At 39.9% G+C, this 22,433-nt stretch overlaps 1 protein-coding gene and 1 long non-coding RNA gene across 2 annotated transcripts in view; one reads left to right on the top strand and one right to left on the bottom strand.

Moving 5' to 3' along the window:
* Positions 1 to 17,814, top strand: part of LOC121101020 — a 28,303-nt gene extending 10,489 nt beyond the window's left edge. Inside the window, exons 2-3 of the long non-coding RNA XR_005832880.1 lie at positions 15,055 to 15,132; positions 17,412 to 17,814. This is a non-coding gene — a long non-coding RNA (uncharacterized LOC121101020). The remainder of the gene's footprint in view (positions 1 to 15,054; positions 15,133 to 17,411) is intronic.
* DUSP11 (dual specificity phosphatase 11) lies at positions 3,265 to 20,476 on the bottom strand. The gene is made up of 9 exons (XM_008700000.2): positions 20,220 to 20,476; positions 18,491 to 18,566; positions 14,699 to 14,830; positions 11,605 to 11,728; positions 7,763 to 7,823; positions 5,575 to 5,621; positions 5,228 to 5,303; positions 4,823 to 5,008; positions 3,265 to 3,921 (listed from the first exon to the last, which is right to left on the bottom strand). Exons 1-9 carry the CDS (start codon positions 20,459 to 20,461, stop codon positions 3,726 to 3,728), a joined length of 1,140 nt encoding a protein of 379 aa, XP_008698222.2. The 5' UTR covers positions 20,462 to 20,476; the 3' UTR covers positions 3,265 to 3,725.
* Between the last annotated feature and the right edge of the window lie 1,957 nt (positions 20,477 to 22,433).

Below are 22,433 nucleotides of genomic sequence, written 5' to 3'. Positions count from 1 at the left end.
ATGACAGCCTTGCTGGATAAAGGATCCTTGGCTGCATGTTTTTCTCTGAAAGAACTTTAAAAATGCCCCCCCCCAACCCTTTCTCTCATTCCAGGTCTGTGGACAGGTCTGACGTAATTCTGATAACTTTGCCTTGGTACGTGAGAAATTTCTTTGCCCTGGCCACTTTCAACACTGTATCCTTGGTTCTGATATTTGCGAAATGCACTATGACGTGACGTGGTGTAGGTTTGTCGTGGTTGAGCTTGGGAGGGGTCCTCTCTGCCTCTTGGACACAAATGCTTGTTTCCTTTGCTAGATTAGGGAAGTTTTCAGCTACAATTTGTTCAAATATCTCTTCTAGACCTCTGTTTTTCTCCACCCCCTCTGGGATGCCGATGATTCTGACATTGGAACGTTTCATTAGTCAGTAATCTCCCGTAACCTACATTCTTGAGATTGGATTTTTTTGAGCCAAGTTTCTAATTTAGCTTTCTCTTCTACTAACCCATCCTCCAATTTGCCAATATGTTCTTCTGCCTCATTCACCCTGGCTGTCAGAGCCTCTGGTTCTGACTGCATTTGATTCATAGAATTTTTAATTTCTGCCAGATTCGCCCTCATTTCTGCCCTTAGAGATTCTATATTCTCATTAACATTTTCATTAATACTTTTTTCAAGTCTGCACATCATCTTGACCATTGTTACTCTGAACTCCATTTCTGATAATTTGGTTATATCTATATCCATTAGTTCTGTGGCAGAGGCCACAGACTCATTGTCTTTTCTTTGCTGGGCAGGGGGGCGGATTTCTCCTTCTCATCATTCTGATGAGGAGAGGTTGCGGGGTTGCCCAGAGCCCAAATTATTGACCAGGACCCAGGCCGTGTGCACTTGTTTTATAGGGACCTTAGGGATGTGGGCCTCTTGATTTTTCAGCCTGCCTTCTGGGGAAGGGGCCAGCCGCGCCGATATTCAGGCAACCCTGTTTGGGTAGAGTCTCCGTGTCCCCTGCAAGGGGGGATGGGGATGGGCGCACTGTGAGCCGGTATTTCCAGGCTTTTGTTCTCTGGCGGCTTTCCCTGGGGGTTTGCTGTGCCTCTTCTGAGAGTCAGAGCAGCAGTGGCCGAATCTCAGCCTTTGTCTCAGAACAGAGGGATCGCAGACTGTTCTCCACTGATGTTCTGGCCACTTTAACTCTGTTTCTGTTGGTGCTGCTCAACCTTGCAGCCCCACAGCCAGCGTCCCAGCCCTCACTTCCAGGGCCGGCGCGTCTCTGTCCTTTGTGTTTCTAACACCGCCAGCTGCCCCTGCGCGCTCCGAAGCTCCGGCCCTCAGTCTGGTGGCGCACGTTCCCGGCTCACGGTCTCAGTCTGCTGTCTCGGGAGTGCCGTCCGCGAGTCCGCCCGCTCCCCCGTGCAGGTGGCTACCGCTTCCTGGTGCCCGAATGCGGCGGCTTCCTCCCCCTCCGTTCATCTTCTGATATCTGTGCACGGATTCACGGCTCCCCGCTTCGTACCTCAATACTCAGCGCTGGAGATGTTCATTTGTAGAGATCCAGATGTATCTTCCTGCGTCTCAGGCTGATTACGTGGATGTTCAGGCTGGTCTGGTACCTATCCAGCTCGACTCAGGGGACCGGCTGAAAAAGGGGTCCCCTACTCCTCCACCATCTTAACTCCTCCCCCTGCCTGATTTGGGTTCAGGTCATGATCTCAGGGTTGAGATGGAGCCTTGCGTCAGGCTCCGAGCTCAGTATGGAGTCTGCTTAAGATTCATTCTCTCTCCCCTTTTGCCCTTCCCCCCTCTCCCTCTCAAACAAACCAAGGTACAAATAAATAATGTTTGCCAGAGGTAGGGTGGGGTGGGGGCAGGGGCTATTCTTTTCCACTGTAATCTCAGTAGAACTTTTTGCATTTAAACTACTCATATGTGTTTTTTAAATAAAAATGAAAACTTTAAAAGCTTAAAAGGCTACTGAAGACTTTAAAAAAACGGAAGTCGCCAGTCCCTTTAGCCAGAGGACTTTTACCATGCGAGGAGAACCCAGAACTCTAGTGTGGTGAAGAATAAATGAGACAGGAGATAGCAAAAGGAGCCTAGTTTTTCTGTTGTTTTGTTTTGTTCTGTTTTTAAGGAGTCTCGTTTTTTAACAAACCATGTTGACAACTGAAATGGGAAGGGGACAGAGGGGAATTCAGGGTCACATTTTCTGAAGGTAGCAGTACTTCTAGTGATGGCACTCCTGCTGGCAGTGTCCTCCTTAGAAACTGCTCGCCAAGGAGAACTCTCAGACTGGCTGGATTCCCGTGCCTGCCCCTTCTTGTTCTTCCATGCCTCACCAGTTGTCCAGTTCCACTTCAGTCCCCGTGAGCCTTCACGCTGTGTCCCGGGCAGCACTTGCACAAGAGCAGCCTTTCAGCACGAAGAACTTCTCTCTGTTACACGTGGCAGGCAGAGGAGCGCTTCACAAGCATCGCTTAGATGAAGGGTAGCAGCTTGACCGAGCTAATTAGACACAGGCCAGGGGACTGGCTGAACGAGAGCATTTCCTTATGGTCAGGTTCCACATGTTGTTCATATGGAAAAGAGGATAAAGAAAATGCGTGTCGCATGCAGTATAGTATGAGACATTCTAGGATACAACTCTTCAAAGTCAGAGCCTTTAAAAAAAATGAAGCGAAGTTGCCCAAGTATTCATCACATATCTACTGAGGATTATGATGTCATGTTGGCGAGACACTTCCCTGAGCAAACTAAGGTCTCTGGCTTCCTCTGCAACTAAAAATATTTAACACCTCCCAAGTGATCCATCTGTATGTTCCAGAGGTATACCAGCAGAAAAGATAACTTAGAAAAAGTCAAGATCAAGGCACCACTCTACTGTGAGGCAAATGGAAAAAGATTCCAGCAGGTTATGTTCAACAGAGAAGCAATAAAACAAGGAAGCCATGCTTGTCCACAAGTCTTCCAGATATCCCAGGCTTTAAGTGTTGTATCCTATTCTGTTCATTAAAGAACTTTTGTAGTCTATAAAAGTTTTCACGTTTTCTGAATAGTTCTACCCAGTTGATAACAATTACCCTGTCAGGTAAATTAACAGCATTCTGGTTTATCAGTTTCTCTTGCCCAACTGACAGTTACCTAAAAGTTTATCCATTCCTGTTAGATGGCATATCTGACAATTCAGTGAAGAAGTTGGTCAAATCCCACAACAGACTGCCAAAGAAAGAAACGTCTAATCACAAAAATACAGTTACTAATTTCGAAGAGATTTTAAAGAGATTGTCTCTTAGGTAGGTTTTAATAGAAATCTTGAACAGTTAGGGGGAAAAAAGATAGCCTTAATGATTGGGTCAGTAACAGAACATGACAAAAACACCAGAAATTTCCACACATACACTCCTATCACAAGTCTAGTCAGAAAGAAATACATCAATAAGGAAGACAGAATTTTGAAAAAATAACTTACAAGGGAAATTCTTTATTACTTTCTCAGTTCTAAAATACCATCTTCCTTTAAAAAAATTTAAGACTGAATGACAGATTATTTCCTTTACTGTTGCAAATACTGCAAATTTATCAGCAAAGAGGTTAAGTATCAATGTAATTTTTCTTTAAGTTTGAACACATGACAGAGCAATAAAATAGATTATAAACCTCATTTGACCTGATCTTATAAAAAGTCACTCCAGCTGTCTTCAGCCCTGCTCTATCTGCAGAGAGATTTCCAGGACAGGTTTGTGTCATTCGGTCCATCCACAATAGGTTGGATAGGATAGTCTGTAGTAATTGCCAGGATACCACACTGTATTCTGGGCTGCTTGACTGGCATTTGGCTTTACATTCCAGGAGTACCTCCTTTGTGAATAGTCCTCTCCAGGGGGACAAGGAGGAGGGATATGGCCTCTCTGGTAAACGTTCTGGTTCTGTGAAAATTTTCTTAAAGAAAACAAAAAGTAATGAATTATTATTAGTTTTAATAAAATATATGAATAAGCTTTATAAAATAATACATAGACACTCTGGTTCTACTGTTTTCTACTTGTATAACCTTAGCAGATAAATTGCTTCATCTCTGGATTTCTTAGTTCTTTATAAGATGGAGGTAATACCTTCCATCTTCATGGGTTGTTTTCAAGGTAAATCAAGACAACATATTTAAATTACCTACCGTAACACTTTGGCACATGGTAGATTCCCAGGAGCCATTCCACTTTTCCTTACAGAGATAAATCTACACTTTTCTAATCAAATACTTTCTACCCAAGTCTTCCAGAGTTGACATGAGACAGTATAAGGTATTTATTTTTAAAAACAGCTGTCTTCACTTTATAAATAAATACATATATAGATGAGCTATAAAGTGTAGAAATTCTAATTATTACCTACACATGCAACAGATTTGGAAGATTAAGATTGAAGTTTGTTTCAAAAACAAGATCAGTAAATCTAATATACTGGAATTTTACTACTTTTTCTATAATTTGTATTTACTCTTTAAATAACAACCTTCCTTATTCTGCAAACTTTACCACTATTAATAGAACCTAAGAATGCAAGATCCTTTTTGGTAATCACATCAAATTGCTGGCTTAAACTAAGTTTAGAATCAATGAAAATTTCCAAGTCCTTCTCCCAACTGCCTCTGAAAAGTCTCAAATTCCCCCCCATCCTATACTTGATTTTCTAGCCCTGAATGCAAAATGTGGAGCAAATGATACCTCTGATCAGCGGACACTGATCAGCTAGAAAACATCAATTCTCACCATTCTCATGTGTTTGCACTAATTTACAATATAAATTTCTATTTCAATTCTAGAAAAGTGGACAGCAGAGATACCTTACTGACTGCTGCAAATCCTGGGTTTGGCTGTGGAAATGCCGAGAAGGTACTGGGTAACCTTGGGTCTGATGTAGGTTATACCAATGTCCTTGGTTAACAGACTTAATAGTGGTGTGGACTGGTTCCATCATATGTGTTGCATCTTCAAAACCACTTGATCTGGATACACTGGAATCCCAATTCCTCAAAGAGAACGTTTCCACACAGTATTACTGGTTTCCAAATTCTGTAGCCAATTTAGTGATGCTATTTAGGCAATATGAAAATATCAGTCCCACCCCCAATTTGTTTAGGGTTCCCCAAGCAAGTAAATAAGCTGCAAGAAGAATGGATATATGCAACTTAAATGACGGAAAACAAGATCTCCCTAACCACAGATCTCACATATAAAATGCTACTTACTTTCTGATGGGACCTTTCTGAAGGTCTTCAATGTAGTTTTGTCTCTCCAAGCAATGTCCGCGGCATCTATTGAATACTGAAGAGTGGATGAACTGTTAGAAATCACTGTACTAAAAGCAAATCTTTCCCAGAGAAAGCAGATCAAAGCTGAAATCCACTAATTATTCAGGCTGTTATACCTCATTATTTCCAGATACATCCCTTTATAAACTTTTGGCAAAAGAATGTATTATGTCAGAGCAAATGAATTACAAACATTTCTTTTTTCCAAAATTTGAGAAATTCATCTACATTTCCACCTTCAACTTTTATAAAAAGGAAAAAATGGTGACAACCCTCATACTTACGTTCAATTGCATCATCTGGCCTCATGCCTTGTACATCAATCAAATATCTAACAAAACAACATAATTCAAGTTATTTATATACATGAAAAGAAAAAAATCAAGTGTTTTCAAAAGAGGTCCAATTTCACTTACAAATAGATATAAAAATCCTAAAAAAACATTAGCACATCAAATCCAGTAATTATGAAAGAATGATATACCGTGACCACAAAAAGACTTTATTCCAAGGACGACCCAACTTTAGCAAATCTATTAATATAATTATTTACATTAATACAACTATTTAATTAGTAAATGAAGGAGAAGAAAATATAGGACCAAATTGGCAGATGTTAAAAAGGTATCTGATAAAAATACAACAGTCATTTTTGGTTTCTTGGTTTTTGTTTTTTAAGATTTTATTTATTTATTTGAGAGAGCAAGTGAGAGAGCAGAGCAGGGGGGAGTGGCAGAGGAAGAAGCAGACTCCCTGCTGAGCAGGGAGCCCAATATGGGACTCAATCCTGGGGCCCTGGGACCATGACCTGAGCAGAAGGCAAACGCTTAACCGACGGAGCCACCCCGGCGCCCCACAACAGTCATTTTTTATCAAAGTGTTTTGTATACTAGAAACAGGAGACTTAATATGACAGCGTATTTATGAGGAACTGATAGATAGCAAAAGATGAATTGGGAAAAATATTAACATCAAATCTAAATACTATCTAACCAACTGTATGGGCCAGAAGCTTAGGAGTCACTACCACCGCCAGCCGTTTCTTCCTCACCCTTACCTTCACACCACCAAGTCCTAACAATGACTGTCTCTAGAACATGTCCACATCTTTCTACCCAAATGACCACCACACCCTGTCTGGGCCCCCATCATGCCTTGATTTCTACAAAAGCCTAACTTATCTCCTTGCTTCTGCTCTTCCCCCCTGCAGTGTATTCTCCACTTAGCAGCAAAACGGTGGCTTGAAAATGCAAATGTGATTATGCTCTACATACTCACCCTTAACAAAAACAGCTCAGTGGTTTTCAAGATAAAGTCTAAACACAGACCCACATGATCTAACTCCTCCCCCACACTTCCAGCTCCATTTTCACTTTAAAAAAAAAAAGGGAATCTCAAAAAGAAAATAAATAAATAAAATAAATCTATACAGCCAACACGGGGCTCAAACTCATGACCCTGAGATCACGAGTCACAAGCTGTACTGACTGAGATAGCCAGGCACTCCCACCCCCAACCTTTTTTTTTTTTTTTAAACTTTTCAGCTCCATTTTAACACCATATTTCCATGGCCCAGCCTCCCTGGCTCATTCCAACACAGCATACGCTTTCCTATTATCAGTCTTTGCTGTTCCTTATGCCCAGAATGCTCTCTCCAGTGTCTAACAGGTTAACACCTCATCATCCTTCAGATATCAGCCCAAACATCCCCAAAGAAACATTCTGTGTCCTCCACGCTAAGGTAAAATCCCCCCTATTAATATGCTCTCACGTACCATTTCCCTCTCCTTGGCATTTCAGAGCTGTAATTCCACATGCGTTTGTGTGACTCTTGAATGTCTGTTCTCTCTCTAGACTGTTAGAGTTCCCAAAGGGCCAGTCAAGTCTCTCAAGTCTTTCTGCTAGCACCCAGCACAGTGCTTACACAGAAAAGATGCTTAGTAAGTGTTTTCTGAATGAACAAATGTAATTCGGTACAGTGATAGCAAAGTCCATGAAAAGCAGAAAGGCATAAATTCTTTGAATCAGAAATTCCATTCTGAGTGAAATTATCTGAGAAAATAGCACATACATTCAAATTTGTTCATTCAGGAATATTCATTGATACAATGTTTTAAGATATTAAAAACTTCTGACTTTTATGTTCATCTGGAAGCAAAGGAACAAGGCAGCTTCTAAAAAAGGATGAGGTTTCCAAATATTTTCACAGGAAGATGTCCACGATATATTAAATTATATAACAGGATGTCTAAGATTACACCATTAAATTACATGTATATACTTACATCTGTCTGCATTTTTAAGTCTGAAAAAATACAAACTAAATTATCACTGGTGGTATCTTTGAGTGGAGAGCAAGAGTGCTTTCTACTTCATACATTTCAATACCAACTGCATTTTTTGCAACTAGCTTACATGACTGCTATAAACAAAACAACGCAAACGTGGTCTCTCTCAGGGCTGACAACTCACCTGCAGATGAGATAGCCAGTCCTGTTTAAGCCATGGGTACAGTGAACACCAATAAGTTTGTCTACAAGACAAGGAGTACACAGTTAAATAAGTGAAGTACATACACTTAAAACAAATTCTACAATTTTCTTTAGAGTACCATTTATTAGTTGCTACAACACTAGTACTACCCTGAAAAGGAATAACTGATGAGGAGTGTGTTATTTCAGGAATACACTATAAGGAATTATCTAACATAAATTTGAAATTCATGGCCTCTGAAAAATTCTGCATAGCCCCTATTAGATGCAGTCATGTAAACTAGAGAAGGCCTGGTCAGGTACTAACAGCTAAAATGGCATTGAGACGAACCCAGCTTCTTACTATAGAATGACCATCAGTAACTGACTTAATTATAGAAAATGAGAGCAAGAAGAAAAAAAAAAACAGGCTAGAAGAATGAAACTTGTTTCGGAGTGAAACAAATCAAATGCCTTTACTTTGGATACTGAATACGAAAAAAACCAGTTTCTGTGGGACTCATAAATTCCCAAAGTGCTTCCAACCCTTCTCTCGTTTGCTGCTCCTCACACACCACAGTCTGTGTGCCCGTGAAGCACCTGGGGAAGCAGCGCTGTTCGTATCTTACGCTGAAAAAGTGAGAACTGGAGATGGAAGCCCAAGCAGCACAGCAGGCAGACGGAACAAAGACTAGAAGCAAGTCTAAGATTTTTCCAACTGTGCCACAGTATTTCTTAGTCCATCGTTTAAAAAAATTACGTGAGGTGCCTGGGTGGCTCAGATGGTTAAGCATCTGCCTTCTCCTCTGGTCATGATCCCAGGGCCCTGGGTCTGAGCTCCACGTCGGACTCCTGGCTCAGCACCGAGTCTGCTTCTCCCTCTCCCTCTGCCTCTCCCCCTGCTCATGTTCTGTCTGTTTCAAATGAATAAATAAAATCTTAAAAAATAAATTAAAAAATTATGTGAGAAATTAAAAAATGATCAAGTGTAATCCATCTCTGCACAATGTACGTCTGTGACTAGGTGGTGTCTGGAGGAAAGCACTCATCCTCTCCTGCCTGGGTTACTAACTCCCTACCTCTAAATCTTGTCTATTTCAAGTGATCCGCAGGTGATTTTCCAGATGTGATCTTCCCAAAATATGAACTCGTAAGGTTACTCCCTTGCTTAAAAATCTCGATTTAGCATAGAAAAAAAGCCCATACTTTTAGCACAGCATTTAGAACTCTTTATAAACGGTATCATCAATCTCTCCAGCTGAACTGTACGTCCACAATGATTCAAACTAGGACTTACAGGGTCCTCCATGATCCATGTCCTCCTGCCCCTCCAACCTCTCAGATCCCATTTTCTACACCCTGACCTCACCCATGTTCCCCACTCCAGCTACATGGTCTTACTATTCTCAAACATGCCTAGCACGGTCATGCCTCAGGGGCTTTGCACCTACTATTCCCTCTGCTTTGCAACACTCCATCCCCCTGAACTCCCCAGATAGACAATGGTTCCTCACTTCTTTTAGGCTCTACTCAAATGACATCTTAATAGGCCTTCCCTGACCACCTCACATATGCCCTCACTTCTGAATCCTGTTTGTTATTCTCCAAAGCACATTTTATCACCATCTGACATTTCATATACTTATTTATCCCTCTCCCCCACTAGAATGCAGAGTATAAAAGGGCAAGAACTTTCCTCTGTTCCTGCTTTCTAGAACAGTACCTTTTTTTTTTTTTTAAAGATTTTATTTATTCGACAGAGATAGAGACAGCCAGCGAGAGAGGGAACACAAGCAGGGGGAGTGGGAGAGGAAGAAGCAGGCTCATAGCGGAGGAGCCTGATGTGGGGCTCGATCCCATAACGCCGGGATCACGCCCTGAGCCAAAGGCAGACGCTTAACCGCTGTGCCACCCAGGAGCCCCTAGAACAGTACCTTTAACTAAAAGGTGTCCTATAAATGTTTGCTGAGAATGAACATGTGAATTCTATGCCCTTTCACACTATCCTCTAGTCACTCCAGAGGCCGCTGCTCCCAGGCACAAGGTCAAGCCCTGTGCCTTTTGCACTTGTTCCCCAAACCTGGACATTCCTTTTCTCATTCTGGCAAAATCCTCTTCCCCACAGCCCAGCTCAAATGCTGTCTCCTCAGTCAGGCTTCTCAACCTCTCCTCCATATTCCTGTTGCACTTAATTATAATTAACCCCGTCTTACAGTTACCACACATTTATCTTCCACGGTAACTAAGTTTCTAATGAACAGAGATTGCTATCACCTCTGTATCCCGGCGCCGTACCAACACATCTAAAAGACCCTCAGCATTTACTAAATCAACGTATTTTCTGAGTCTCTAGCAGTTCTAGGGAGTGGCCAGTACAGTGTCCTCCTCTTCATCGGGGAGCCTGGTATCGGTGGGAGGGGCTTCGAGCAGAGGTAGCCAAAATGCATCATAAGCAAGGTCCCGAGACTGCCAGGGCAGGGGGCACCGTGAAGTCAGCCCAACACGGTACAGCAGGTGAACAAACCAGATTTCCAGAGCCACTCCCACAGACTCGGACGGGTCTCCCGCCCGCACACAACAGATGGCATACTTGGAGCAGCTGCACACAGAGGAGCCGGGAAGCAGTGAGCAGGCTGGCAGCTGCACCCTAACATCTTACGAGGTAATGTTTCTGAGACAAGTTAATACAAATCAGGGAATCTATCTCCCCCTTAGACGACGTGGTTGTCAGAGGCAAGGCCAAGCCTCTCAAGTTCTAAAGTACGGGGAAGATCTGGGAACAGGGCTTAAGATATTTAAAAGCTAGTTAGTGCCTGCATCGGGCAACCAGGTTATAGTCTGAAAAATTATCTTAAAATTCCCGTTTCTTTCTCTCTCTCACCCCCCAGCCCCTATCTTCCCACCTCCATCTCTATTTTTCTTCCCTTTCTCCCTGTTTATGTATGTGTATATATATGGAATATTTACTCTGTCATATTTATTTAACAAAATATATGCTCCTCAAACTCAATTTAGAAAGAGAACAAAATGAGCACTTGGCGCTGTAGGTCAGTGAGTTTCCAAAGACAAAAGATTCCTCAATCTTAAAATATGGCAAATACCACATTCCTTCTGATAGCCAGAAGCCAGAGATAGGTAGGTGGATCCCTAAAATTCAGAAGCTAATAGCTTACTGAGATTATTTCCCACAGAGTAAGGTAGATCTTAAAGCAGGAACAAGAAACACCAGTTTTTTAAAGTCCTTCCTGTCTGAAAGAGAAGTGGTCGTGTCCTTCCTCATCTGTGCCCACAGTGGAAAACCAACAGGAATACGTGAAATGCACACGATGAGGAGACCGGCCCGCTGGCACACCTCGCTTTGCTCTGCTTCCAGGGCTCTGTCTCACTCCAAACCTTTTCCTTGTTGTCTCTTTTATATACCCTAAGACCTTGACATCTTTGTTCCTTGTTTTCAGCAGAGGGTCACACAAGCCATGCTCCCCATACCCTTTGACCCAATACCCTGACATCCTTAACCTTTTCCCCCCACCTCTCACCTCTGAACCAATAAAATAAGACAAAAGAATGTTTTTATTCTAGTCTGGATTTCCCAGTCAAGTATTTTAAAAAGAGATGGGGAAGCTAGTTCACATTTGTCATTAAAACCACTTCTCAAACTAAATTGTTAATTTGTGACCATAAAAGGAAAAATACCTCACTCTATCTGTACTATCTGACATTTCAACCTTAACATTATCAAACACAACTGGCCTAATGTTAAAACTATTAGAACTACTAAAAGTCCCAACCCATTCATAATGCATTCCAAAGTTCAGGTAAGAGGAAAAAAAACAACAAACTCACCATTATCTGTATTTTCTTTTAAAAACTCATTAACAGCACATTTGAATTTAAAAATAGTGTCATCATCAGGCACCTGATGCCCAATTGTATAAATTTTTAAGTAAGGAATCGTTTCTGGTAAGTCCTAGAAGGCAAAACCATGAAAATGTGTATTATTTCATTTGTAAGGAAAGGAGTAAAAAGCAATCAGAGAAATCAGAATATAAACCAAGAGATTATTAATAAACACAGTTTGTCAGTAATTCTGATAAAAGAGCCATTTTTTCCAAAGCTGTTCCAACCAGGAAGTATCATCTGATTTTCATTAAAACTACAGAATGGAAAAAAACAAAAACCAAGAAACCCCTACAGAATGGATAGGCAACAGGCATACAAAACTGAAAGCCAAGTCCATGCGAATGAATGCATATAAAACGATGAATTATATAAGTAGTTCTACTTAATATTTTATTTTTTAAGGGCCATAAAGCAGCTGTGATTTAAGCAGAACAGAAAAACTTGGATTTGAATTGTAAGATAAAGCAAATTGCAGGCACTGATGAGAACTGGTATTCTTGGGGTAGGAGAAATTAGACACCAATAAAAGAAGAGATTAAATGAAAATCCTATAATTCTGAATTTAAATGGAAAGTACCAGTATGAACCTATAATTTTTTAATATATTAAATATAAATACACATTTCCTAGCCCTGACCACAGAAAAAGCCTAGAAACAACTGATGTCATGTCTAAAGGACTCAGGAGCCACGCTGAGAAGCAACTGGGCAAAGATAGGGCCTCAATTTGTGCCTCAGGAGAAAAAGAACCGCAATGATGTTCATAATGATACAAAAGTAAATAAATAAAATTTACTGATCACCACTGGAGGATATTAGTGAATCAACTCATTATTTTGACACCTGTTAAATGAAAGAATCATGCCTCTACAACTGGGCAACCAAACAGATGATGAGGGGAAGCTTCTCTTGACAGAAATATACCCAGCTAATCAATGAAAAAGGAACAGAATTCACTATTTTTTGAAGTTCCAAATGAATTAATGGATGTAGACATCAATCATCAGTGACTACCAGTATCACAGAAAGAGATAATCATTTATATGTCTCCACAGAAGAACACATCATCACCTCTGAAACTGTCTTGCAAAAAAAAAAAAAATTAAGTCTGAATCTGATCAAGCCTCTAGGTCCAACTACCAATTTACAGGAAATAAAAGGATTGAAGAATATGTTAACACCACATGGGGAGGGAATCATCAAATCAGAATGAATAAACTACCTGGTTTCTTCAAAAATTAAAATTCACCAGGGGAAATAAAAGAAAGTAAGAGAGACATGCAGGGAGAACCTACAGACTAAATAAGACTTCAGAGATCTAATTATCAAAGGCAAAGTGTGGACCTTATTTGGATTTAATTCAACTCTTAAAAAAACATTTTTTGTGACATTTAGAAGACAAAAATTTGAGCACTAACTGGTATTAATGTTAAACAATGATAGCAAAAAATAAAAGTCCTATATTTTAAATCTATATATACCAAAAATGCACAGGTGAAATACTATGATATATGGGATCTACTAAATAATACGGAATGGGGTGAAACCAGTAGGTGTACAGATGAAACACGACAGCCATCAATTAATAAAGATGAAAGCTGGATGAGTTCATGGGTGTACAATGATTATATGTCTACTTCTGTGTATGTTTAAAGTTTGTGATAATTGTTTAAAAACAAAACGATACTGGAAAACAGTTTGATGGTCTCTCAAAGGTTCCTAAACATTGAACTACCATATGATCCAATAACTCCACTCCTACCTATACATCTGGAAGACTTGAAAGCAGGGATCTGACCCAATACTGGCTTACCAACCCTCACAGAGCGTTATTCACAATAGCCAAAAAGTGGAAACAACTCAAGTGTCCATCAAAGGTGAACAGATAAACAAAATATGGAATGTACAAATAATGGAGTATTACTCAGCCATAAAAAGGAATGACATTTTGTTACATGGATGAAACTTGAAAACATTATGTTGAGTGAAGTAAGTCAGACACAGAAGGACAAATACTGTAGGATTCTACTTATATGAAGTACCTAGAATAGTCAAATTCACAGAGACAGAAACTGACATAGAGGTTACTGCTGAAGGGAGAGGAAGTGGGATTATTTAATGGGTGTAGTTTTTGTTTAGGATGTTGAAAAAGTTTTGGTTATAGACAGTGATGATGCTTACACAACACTGTGAATATATTTAATGCCACTGAATTGTACGCTTATGAATGGTTACGATGATAATTATTTATGTATATTTGACCACAATAAAAAAAACCCAAGAGAATAACTGGATTCAAGTGTCAATTCTTCCTTTTTTGAGACTCAAGTTTTATCATCTATAAAATTAGCACCTGGAATCGTCTATCCTCCGAGCCTGGCACCGAGTAAGCACTCAGCAGGAGGTATCAATACTACTACTACTTCATCAGCAAGTAGTGTGAGGATTAACCAAGTTAATGCATGTAAAAGCACTTTTTAAATAGCAAACTGCTTTACAAATATTAATAAACATTAAGTGTTTAGGCCATGAAATTGGTCAGAAGGATAATTCCCTCCCACTGATATGCCACATAGGCCAACAGATCATATGGGCTTCTGCCTTTTATCAAGAAATATTAGGAAAAGCAAAGCATGAAATTTAGAGAGTTGTCTTTTACCATGATGCTCACATGCTCAGGAAACTGCTTAAAGTAAATGCTAAAGACATAACGGATATTCACTTCTTCCCTTTTAGGCTGCTACTACTCATACTGAAGGTTTATTTCATTTTCAAAATATGGAACATGGAAGCTTATAGAATTTCTTCAGCACATAAGACCTTACTGTCCAGTATTACAGTTTAATTCATGTCTTTAATCTCATTTTGAGACACCAAATAGAAATACGTACTTAAGGAAACCACTAAGTTCCCTTTTTGAACTATTACCCCTGGAAGAAAGCCAGGATTCACCTTAGCATAAGGTGGTAATTCCTGAATTACCATGCATTATTACCGTATCAGAAAGTAGGTTCTTTTCAATGAAGGGTTTCATTTACCTCTGGTTTATAATAGCGGTGAGTATAAGTTAAATCAATAATTAATCCAAGTTCTTGATTCTGTTTTTGGATTTTGTTAAAAAGATCCGAGGGTGAAAAACGTTCTTCTGGAGCAAGGTTCTTTTCAAAACTCTGTTAGAGAGAATGAAATAAGAAAGAGCAAACGTGTGCTTAAAAATCCTTTTCCATGTATTCAAGCCTTGTGATGCCGACACACAATGAGATTCAAAGCAAAGTTTCCACTCTGCTGGAATTTACAAGCTATATTACAATCCTTTCTTCTAGAAATGAGAGGGAAGAAAATAAGCTCAATTCTATGTATTTATTTGTTTGTTTTATGTTGATCTCCTCACCAGACTTTAACTCCCAGAAGACAGGGACCACATGAATTTTGCCCACCACTGTATCTCCAGCTCCACATGAAACATAAATAGGTACTTCTAAATACTTCTTGAATACTTACATATACAAAGGGTGGCTTTTATTGCTAAATAGTCTTTTATGTATTTGGCTTATTTACATACGCTGCTCATTGATCTGTTTCGTTTTTCAAATGCGAGCAACACACTTTTTTTTTGGAAATAGACTAGTTTTTAGAGCAGTTCTAGGTTCAAAGCAAAACTGAGAAGAAAGCAGAGTCCCCTCTTATACCCCCTCTCCTTTACCCCACACAGCTTTCCCCCATCAACATTCCAAACCACTGTGGTCCATTTGTTAGAATCAATGAACCGACACTGACATGTCCTTTTCAGTCCACAGTTTACATTACAAATCACTATGTATTGTACGTTCTATGGGTTTTGACCAATGTATGACACATATTTACCCTTATAGTATCACACAGAATAGCTTCACTGCCCTAAAAATCCCTGGGCTCTAGCAACACTTTTAATACAGGCTTAGTACCTGGCAGTGCTACATGATCCCCTTCCACCATTATTCTTCTTTTTCAGCATTTTCCTGGCTATTTAGGTTTACTTTTCTCTATGAGTTTTAGAATCGGCCTATTTGAGATGATGTTAAATTTGTAATAAATTAACTTAGGAAGATTTGACATACTGATGATATTGAGTCTTCCACATAATACCGTGAAAGTTTTGAAGAGTAAATTAATTACAACAAGGCATACAATCTCTCCAATAAGCCTCTAAAAGACTTGGAGCTGATAGATCAAATATCATCTCTAGCCATGTGAACAACTAACTCTGGATAACTCATTTAAGTTACAAAACCTTTAGGAAGCTTCCTGTCTGTTATCATTTCCCCCTCCTTTGAACTCCTTCGTATTTCTTGCCATGGCATTTATATGACACTTAACATATTCTAGTTTATATTCCAATGTGCATGAGAAGTGACTGTCAAGTATTGGGGCTGCTCTTCTTTGGGTGACTTCCATAAAACACACAGGAAATCAATGTCACATTTTACTCCCTGGCTCTAAGCATGAATAAGACCTGTACTGGGGTGGTTATGCAGCTCTGTAATCCCCTTACAGTGCCCAAATAATCCCAATGCTGAATACAGATAACCAGAGCATACAGAGCCAGGAGGCGGCTTTTTATCACCAAATCATACAGCAAAGATTTGTGGCTGTGTAGAAGAAGGGAAATCGCAGAGTCTTCCTATCTTCTATCTTGCTGATGTGCTTTTAGGCAAGGGGCTAAGCAGGGACCCTGGCAGAACCTCAGGAATCCACTGTTAAGAGGCCATGGAGTAGGGAGTTAGGGAATTAGGACAACTGCACAGAGAAAAGGAGAAATATAGGAGATAATTCACAGTAACTGCAAATGGGAGGGGGTGTCCATTCCACAAATATTTGCTAATATTTATTATATGCCAAACACTATTCAACTTATCCAACAGCACCATGCTTGGTGTTGATGGATGTGAATAAGGACCATATGTTTAACCTTTATGAAAAGACTAGTTTTTAAGTCCAGATGCAGAAGAATTAACATAATAGGTGAGAAAGGAACTCTGACCTAAGAGTCACAAATTAAATAAATTCCCAATACATTCAAAGTGGGCTTTTCCAAATACCAACCCATTCTATGTTGGGCAGATTAATGAGCCACGAGTCTCTTCTCACCTTTTTTATACTGACCAAATGCTTTCCCCACCTATTCCTTCCTTAGTTCAAACAAAAACACAATTTTCAGAATTTCCACGCTGAAATCCTGACTTACTAATCCAGGGCATTGGGGGTTTTTTTGGTTATGATGATGGGAGTGAAGGGGTCTTATTAGCATTTAGTGATCGGGGGTCATGGATGCTAGAAATCTTGCCAAATTCGTAACAGTCCTACAAAAGTGTCTCACACCTGAATGACTTTTTCTTTAAGATAAGAGACTTTATTGCCCTGCAATTAAAAGTATTCAAACGGGCACCTGGGTGGCTCAGTCGGTTAAGCGTCTGCCTTCTGCTCAGGTCATGGTCCCAGGGTCCTGGGATCAAGCCCCACATCTAGCTCCCAGCTCAGTGGGGAGTCTGCTTCTCCCTCTCCCTCTGCTCCTCCCCCCACTTGTGCTCTTTCTCTCCCTCTCAAACAAATAAGTAAAACCTTAAAAATAATAACAAAATAAAAGTATTCAAACATGTATTTTCCTACATATTGTGAGTGATCAATGTTAAATAATTAATTTTCATCATCTGCTTCCTTTCATGTCTTCTTGACCAATTCTTCATTTTTCATTCCAATTGCATGCCTTTGAAGCAATGAAGACTTTTTTACCACCTTAGTTATGGACTGGAACATTCACCTGCAGCTACCTCAATGCTCATGACACAGAGCTGTGCTCCTAGTGGTTTTATCGCAGCCACCATCGGAGACGTTTTCAAAAAACGTCGGGACGACCTTCCTTCATCTTCACGTCATAGGCTCCGTTGCACCTCGAAGAGCCTGGCAACTGGCCTGTAGGTGCCTCAGGATGCGCCCTCCTCCGGCAGCCACATGGAGAATGACTTTCGAATATCCTATTCAGTGCTCATACAGGTGAAAAACTGTTCGTAATTATCTAAGCCTTAGAACCTAACTTCATTTCACAAGTCAACACAAGAGTTTTTTTGCCTCGTTTTAAAGTACACTGAATTTTCCAAGACAGTAATCACATTATCAACCAAGTAAAGATCGTATACTTTGTTTCATTTGAAAACCTACTAAGAGCTGTTCACTATCATGGAAATTTCTTCCAATAAGGCAAGAAAACCCACCTAGTTCAATCTGTACTGGCAGTTTTTGTATTCATGGTGCAAGTAACTGACTACGTTTTTATTTCTAATATAGTCATGCCCAAATATTTACATATTGAAATTAATACTTATTACTTTATTATAAGTTACTTTATTTTATTTATTGTTTATATTATTGGTTTCAGCATTACATTGATTTTTTTCTTTAAAATTAAGTATGGAAGTAGTATTTATCTGTCAATTCTATTTCAGAATAGTAAAGGGGATATAACAAAGTATTTGTCATTAAAAAGGGAAAATGGAGGGCTGCCCGGCTGGCTCAACTTGTAGAGCATGCGACTCTTTTTGACTCTGATATCAAGACCCGAGAGGAGACCAAGAGTCAGACACGTAACCAACTGAGCCAACCAGGTGCCCCTGAGCATGGGACTCTTGATCTTGGGGTCATGAGTTCAAGCCCCACACTAGGTACAGAGATTACTATAAAAAAAAACCCAAAACTTAAATAAAAGAGGGAGGAATGGAGTGTGACATCGTCGAGCACCAGTGTTCTACATCGTGAATTCGGATTTGTGAAAGAATACTGAATTAACTTTTGCTCACCTTTTTCAAAGGAACTTTGAAAGCAATGAAACGAGTCCCAGGCATCCGTTGTCCAACTGGAAGGTAGTCTTTCCACCTATTAATACATTTTTTGTTAGCCAAATTTTATGTTAGCCTGTCTCCCTGCACAGAATGAAGGCTCCTTGTAAATGGAAACCATAGCCTGCACAGTAGGTCCCCTCTTGTCTTTGCTTTGAATTTTGCTGTTCCACTTACTCAACACCATCTAGTAACAACTTCTCTCCTAGATAAAAGGCAACAAAACAGTGCAAAGGTCTCAACAAATAAGGAAGATCTAAAGCCAGAGTTGGCCAGTACTTTTGTATCCCTGATAAAACCTAAATCAATCCTCAATACTAAGGTGTCATTAATACATACCTGTTGACTGAAATAATTTAAATTCAATTCTTTCACTTCACAGTTTATTGTTAGTCCTTATACAACTGATGCTATCAAAATCAATCAATAGGGAACTTCAAGTTCAACCTGATAGAAAAGGGACTGTGAACTTCATTTAGTAATGTCAGGAGTCACAGTGAAAAGTGATACTTGGGTTGATGTCTGTAGGATGAGTTAGTTAACTAAGGTTAATTCAGTATAGCTGGAGCACAGAAAGTGAGGACAAAAGTGGCACAAGATAGGGCTGGAGAAGCAAGAGCGGAGTCTAGACTATGCAGAGTCTTAAAGACCATGGTAGAGAGTTTCTTTCTATTCTTTTTTTTTTTTTTTAAAGATTTTATTTATTTATGTGACAGAGAGACAGCCAGCGAGAGAGGGAACACAGCAGGGGGAGTGGGAGAGGAAGAAGCAGGCTCATAGCGGAGGAGCCCGATGTGGGACTTGATCCCGGTACGCCGGGATCACGCCCTGAGCCGAAGGCAGACGCTTTAACGACTGCGCTACCCAGGCGCCCCTAGAGTTTCTTTCTATTCTTAAAACAATGTTTTTGATATATGTTTATGAGCAATATTCAAACTAGTCTATTAAAAGGACTTCTTGTGTTAAGAATGGATTGGAAGGAAACAAGAGCAGATATCCGTACACTAGTTAGGACCTAACCACAACAGATCAGGCAAATTCTGTCTTAGGATGCTGACAGAAGTTGACAGATTAAAGATATTCAGGAGATAATATGAAGGAGATTTGATATTGGAGACGGGAGGGAAGAAAGGTCTCAAGGAATACAGAAGAGTTCAATACACACACGGGCAAGGTCTCAAAATAAATCATTTGTACAGAAGCATCTATCTCAAATAAGACGTGTTAGGAAGCAACAGTATGCCCTCTGTGATTCCTGGAAACAACATAAATTAACCTTTTTGGTGGAAAGTTCGGATGTCCTGGTGGGTTTTTTTCACTCGAACTTGGTTCTTATGAGTCATATTTGCTGTGCCAAAATAACAAAGCTCGAGGAATTGAGGGAGACTCCAATTTGGTAATTAAGGAGTGTCCCCAACACTGGCAGTCCCACCTTAAAAAGCCGTCCATCTGCATTTTACCGGAAAAGCAATGGCCAGCCTCGCTTTTAACAGAATGGGGGAAAAATCAGAACCTCACAGATGCTCAGATTCTGTGGGCGGAGCAGCGAGAGCATCAGTGCCTCCCAGCTCGGGCGGTCGACCGGCCAAGCGTTCGCCGGGGACTGGGGCAGGTAGAGACCACAAGAGATGGAGCCCAGGCCCAGGCGCTCCGAGCTGCAGGGCCACGCCCAGGGGCCAAAGTAGATTACCTTTCCGGGACGTGGTTTCCGCGCTTCTTCTTGGCTGAGCTACGTCCAGAGAACACGCGTCCCTGGCCCCAGCCGCCGCGGGCATGATGCCACTGGCTCATCTGGGCCGCAAGATGCCGCCCACCCGACGGCAAGAGCGACAAAGCCGCCAGCCCAGCGCCCTCGGTGCCAAAACAAGAACCCGGACCGGAAGCAGGTAGGCAGCAACTCAAGCAGTTCCCAGGCCCTTTACTACTGCGCATGCGCCACCGGCAGTCGTGATGACGTCACTACGCTGGCTGGCTGTAGTTTGATTACTAAACCGGAGTCAGGAAACTACAGCGCCCTCCTAAGCTGGGGGCCAGTAGCACAGGTTCAATGAGCACGTACGCACACTTCTGAATTCAAATAGTACAAGAAAGAAAGTTCAGTCCCACTTCTCCAGTTCCTTGTGTGGTTCTTCCAGATATTTTCCAACTGATCACATTCATACTTATTCAATACATATATAAATATTTGTACACATATGGACATATATTTTATACAAAAGCAGTATAGTATATGTATCCTACAATCTATCTTGGATACTGATTTTCCCAATTTATGCATACTTCCGTTCTATTCTTTTTAATGCCTGGTATGCATAGTATTTCATTGATTATAAGAAACATAATCTATATAACCAGTCCAATGTTGATGGACTTTTAGTTGTTTTCAGGTTTTTGTTCTCTGTTACAGACAGGCTGCAATGTGAATGCCCTGAAATATGTATATGTCTATATCTACATCCCTAGAAGTAGAATTGTTGGAATGAAGGATATGTAGACTTAACATTTTGAACAATAGTGCCTCACTACCCTCCTGTATCAGCCTGCACTCCCACTCACAGTGAAATTATTACTGAATTATTATCATGCACCAGGTTTCACATTAGAGGTTGACAGTAGGTATTTAGGTTCTAGAAAAAACAAAAAAATAACTAAGAGAGATAAGAGTAGAAGCTGAAGTCTAAGATTTCCACACAGTATCAGGGATAGGGATCTGTACCTGTTAGAAAAGCTGAATTTCTGCTATATGTGGAACAGCAAAGGACAGCATGTCCCACAGTAGGACTGAAAGCAGAATAGAGTACTAATTCCAGGCTATAATAGCTGGGGTTTTTTGTTATTTGTATTTTTTAGTTTCTAATTTCTGAAAGTATTTTATATACACTGTTAGTCTTTACCCTTTGAGATCTGGACAAACAGAGAAAGATCAGAGTTATTGAATACATGATTAAATGAATGGGTAAAAAGATCACTAGCTTTAACATTTCTGGGACAGTCATATTCTAACTAAGTTTAAATCTACAAGCATTTACAATTCTGAAAACTTACACATAATGTAAAACAGCTCAATATTATCAAGTTGCTATTGGAAAAAGAAAAGATTTAAGGTAGCACAGCACATTTGCAAACTTACAATTAGATACATTCAAATTTGGTGCTCAATCATAAAATATTCTTTAGGAATTTATGAAAAAATATTCAATAGGCATGTAGTGGCCAAGAAAAAGATGAATGGTGCACATATCTATGGATTTGATAATATGTAAAAGGTGACTTAAATCTATCAGAAACTACAAAAGGTATATTGGTCTTGCACTTCCAATGTGCTAAAAGACACAACAAACTCAGTTCTAGTTGATACAAGAAAATCCAGACCTAGGCAGGATATTCCCTCTGTCTGCTGCTCCCCCTGCTTATGTTCTCTCTCTGTCTCTCTCTCTCTGACAAATACTGAAGTAAAATCTTTAAATTAAAAAAAACACCTATATTCTACAAACATACCAATCAATGATATAAAGGTGACAATAGGACAAAAAAGGGAAAAAATATATTTTAAGATTATACTCTTTACAGAATTCATGGTGGTTGCTGCACTATCTAGCTGCATAAATAAATAATTTAATGACTATAAGATATTAAATACTAAAATATATGTTATATATTATCAATATGTTACATATGAATCAATATTATAATTGTTATGTCAAAGTTATACTAATATATAAATATAAATTTACATTTATATGTATATGAACAAGTTTATATGTTCTGTTAATACAAAATGAGGCCAAAATGTGTCAACTTACTTCTTTCTTTTTTTTTTTCAAGCTTTTATTTATATATTTGTTAGCGAGAGAGAGAGAGAGAGAGAGAGAGCACAAGCAGGGGGAGCGGCAGGCAGAGGAAG

This window comes from Ursus maritimus, unplaced genomic scaffold (assembly GCF_017311325.1).
Source record: "Ursus maritimus isolate PB19 unplaced genomic scaffold, ASM1731132v1 scaffold_6, whole genome shotgun sequence".
NCBI lineage: Eukaryota > Metazoa > Chordata > Mammalia > Carnivora > Ursidae > Ursus > Ursus maritimus.
Note: the sequence above shows the minus strand (reverse complement) of the source record. Positions and strands in the feature narration are given on the sequence as shown.

Bases quoted from the DNA above. Each gene is read 5' to 3' on its own strand.
- DUSP11 (XM_008700000.2), bottom strand. From the start codon at position 20,461: ATGCGCAGTAGTAAAGGGCCTGGGAACTGCTTGAGTTGCTGCCTACCT. The intron at 18,567-20,219 runs GTAATCTACTTT...ATGTATTAATAG, and splicing joins GGAAACCACGTCCCGGAAAG to GTGGAAAGACTACCTTCCAG. The intron at 7,824-11,604 runs GTGAGTTTGTTG...CTTGTCTTGTAG, and splicing joins AAAAGAAAATACAGATAATG to ACAAACTTATTGGTGTTCAC.